The 2,831-nt window shown below is 41.6% G+C and overlaps 1 protein-coding gene across 1 annotated transcript; it reads right to left on the bottom strand.

Moving 5' to 3' along the window:
- Positions 1-464: 464 nt before the first annotated feature.
- On the bottom strand, positions 465-1,214 carry LOC136512580 (uncharacterized). Its single transcript, XM_066506544.1, has 3 exons — positions 950-1,214; positions 679-762; positions 465-602 (listed from the first exon to the last, which is right to left on the bottom strand). Exons 1-3 carry the CDS (start codon positions 1,154-1,156, stop codon positions 540-542), a joined length of 354 nt encoding a protein of 117 aa, XP_066362641.1. The 5' UTR covers positions 1,157-1,214; the 3' UTR covers positions 465-539.
- Between the last annotated feature and the right edge of the window lie 1,617 nt (positions 1,215-2,831).

Below are 2,831 nucleotides of genomic sequence, written 5' to 3'. Positions count from 1 at the left end.
ATCTATGTACTACATTTGTGCCTTTTTAGCAGTGTAGTATAATTAATGATTTATGTAAAAAAATTCGTAAGAGTTTCTCTTGTTTCAGGAGCATCCACAGTTACAAACACAAACATCATTATATAATCCAAATATTTAATCATCTAAAGAGCACAATACAACCACATCGAACATCATAATCAACATAACATGTCGTGCATAGTTCACAATATCCATACAGTCCCAAATAGTTATAGAAAGTAACTATAAAATCAATAATAGTACATACTAACATCTACCATAAACCCTCACTGCCTCCTAGTCTTATCCTTACCCTTGTGACCAAGAGCGCTAGTACCTGGAGAGTAAGGGTCAGGTGGACGGCATCACCTAGTACCTAAAGGTTGTGTAGGCTAAGTCAAGGGAGCATCCTAGAGCTGAGACGGGCTAAGCTCCTCGTGCCTCTGGTCCACGTCATCGTCGTCCTCGTCCTCACTCCCTGTAGGTGCTTGGCTAGAGAAACCTAAGCCTCCTATACTTGCGGAAGGAACATACATGTCTTACATCGTGGCTGTCCTACAACCATAACGAGCAGCCACATGGCGTAGCCAACGTGACAGCCTCTGTTATACAAAATTATGTTAACTGAAAGAATCAAACGTATTAATAATATGTTTGAAAGAATATTTTAAATCTTACGTCTAGGAAGCTACGTGTGTCGTCGTCCCTAACTCTCGGATGAAAGCGCTCAATGTCTTCAACGGAGCATTTGAGGGTATTGCCCTGCAATAAAGTTCTCAATAATAATACTTGTCAACAGATAGCAATAGGTTTTGTTTTCTTTTGTACAAGAATCTAACGTATTATAAGCATGCTACGGCTCGAAGGTGCCACTAACTAAAATAGATACCTCTAACGCATAATGTATTGGTATGCAACTTAACTTAGAAAAATAAGGCAATTGACTTACCACTCTGTCCAAGATTGGTCCTGCCTCCACCTGTCTTCCTGCACGAGTAGATTGGTTGTACGCCGTGTCTTCATCGTCGGAGGACTCGATGTAGGCATAGTCATCTTCTATCCATTGTAGCCTCAGCCTACAATGTGTCGCACGTTGGTACCAAGCTTGGTAGCGCTTGAACTCACGGTTCTTGTGTGGCTCATTGTTCTCGTCCATGTTGTCGTGCAACAGCTCTCATTGCTCAATGTAGTACTGGTGGTGCTTCTCCCAGTCAAAAATCTTTCTATTCTTCTAACGATCCAACTTGCACGTATGTCATCATTACTTGAATCCATGTACATGTCACCATATTAATAAAAATGGACCATCACGAGATAACTAAAATAGCAAAACACTTACTTGTGTAAGTCAACGCTAGTCGAGAATGGAGCCGTTGGCCAAAGTTGTCTCACTCCAAATTGGCATGCAACTCTATCTGGTAGGTGGAACTCGACAGTATAGAAATAGATTAGAGGGCACCTCATCCTATAGAAGTCATCGTCGCACCCACACATGTTGCTCAACTGAAAAGGAAGTGCCCCCTCTCCATCGTACGGCTCCCACGACACCTGGAACATGTCCATACAAGATGTTAGATGCTATACTAAACCATTTCAAACCAGCATGAAAAATAAAATTTACTTACACTAAACGTCGTGAGCGTGTCTAACTCGTTCGTGAACTCAATGTATGCCCGCTATAACCTCACGTGCGGAACCCTAACCTGGTCCTAAAGGTACGCCCACATCGGCTGTCGACATGAAGGCTGACCTGGGAACCACTCACGACGAACCAAAACCTCGGGATGGCCAACTGGTAGATGAACCCACATCCACAATTGGAGTAGGTACACGCATCCACCAAGTGACGCTGTGGATGAAGTCCGACGACACGCCTCACAAAGCTACCGGTAAAGAAAACCCAACACTGCAGAGCCCCAGCTGTACTAACCCGCCTGGTCCTAGTCACTGAGGTAGTGTACCCACATCCACGACGCAGTGTCACCCGTGGCATCGGAGAAAAGAACACAGATAAATAGGTGTAGGATCCACGCACTGCAGTAGTACCCAACTGTCTCCTCATCTACCTCCTCAGGACACTGTGCGAACTTTTATCGGAGCTAGGAGATTAGAACTCTAGAAGTGCGAGCCCCTTGCTCGCCAACCTCACGCCCAAGGAAGGCCTCTACTCGTGCTCTCTAACCTTCTGACCTACACTGCTGAAAGCTCTAGTTTAGTTTTGATTAATTGATGAAACCCTTGAATACATAGATTTGTAGAAATCCAAGTATTAAAGTTGCATAAAAAATGCAAAAACACAAGTGTGGTGATATCCATAATGGACTAAGCATTTTGTTAGGGTTGAGCAACAATAGCAGTGATGTCATATGCCCCCAATGATATTATTAATAGATATCTTAACGCTCAAGATAGGAAAATAAATTCCATCTAGTGCGAGGTTGGAAATATTCCAAATTGGAAATATTAGCCATGTCCTACATGAGTTTATCATGTATGGATTTACTTTTTGATAGTAAATAGTACAACAATAAAGGCAAAAAATTGTTTAAGGTAATGCTTGATTATAGGCTGACCATTATATAAAAACAGACGACAAAAGTCGCCGCTAATATTTTGGAATCCATTCCTGTGGGACTGGATAAGATGATGTAAAATCATTTCCAAAACATAGGCTCTGTATATGATAGAAAGGAGTCCCCAAATTATGCACTATAGATTGCTATTTATTTAAGAAAATGATTACTTAAATATCTTCAAATTCAAGATGAGTTTTGAATTGGCATATGCAAAATATTGTGAAGTCAAGATAAATCTCGAATCCCATGTAGTGT

Source organism: Miscanthus floridulus, chromosome 16 (genome assembly GCF_019320115.1).
Source record: "Miscanthus floridulus cultivar M001 chromosome 16, ASM1932011v1, whole genome shotgun sequence".
Lineage (NCBI taxonomy): Eukaryota > Viridiplantae > Streptophyta > Magnoliopsida > Poales > Poaceae > Miscanthus > Miscanthus floridulus.
Note: the sequence above shows the minus strand (reverse complement) of the source record. Positions and strands in the feature narration are given on the sequence as shown.

What these genes read in the sequence shown, in the direction of transcription:
- LOC136512580 (XM_066506544.1), bottom strand. Translation starts at nt 1,156, where the DNA reads ATGGACGAGAACAATGAGCCACACAAGAACCGTGAGTTCAAGCGCTAC. An exon ending in GACCAATCTTGGACAGAGTG is followed by an intron (nt 763 to 949) that starts GTAAGTCAATTG and finishes ACTTTATTGCAG; the next exon opens with GGCAATACCCTCAAATGCTC. An exon ending in ACACACGTAGCTTCCTAGAC is followed by an intron (nt 603 to 678) that starts GTAAGATTTAAA and finishes TTTGTATAACAG; the next exon opens with AGGCTGTCACGTTGGCTACG.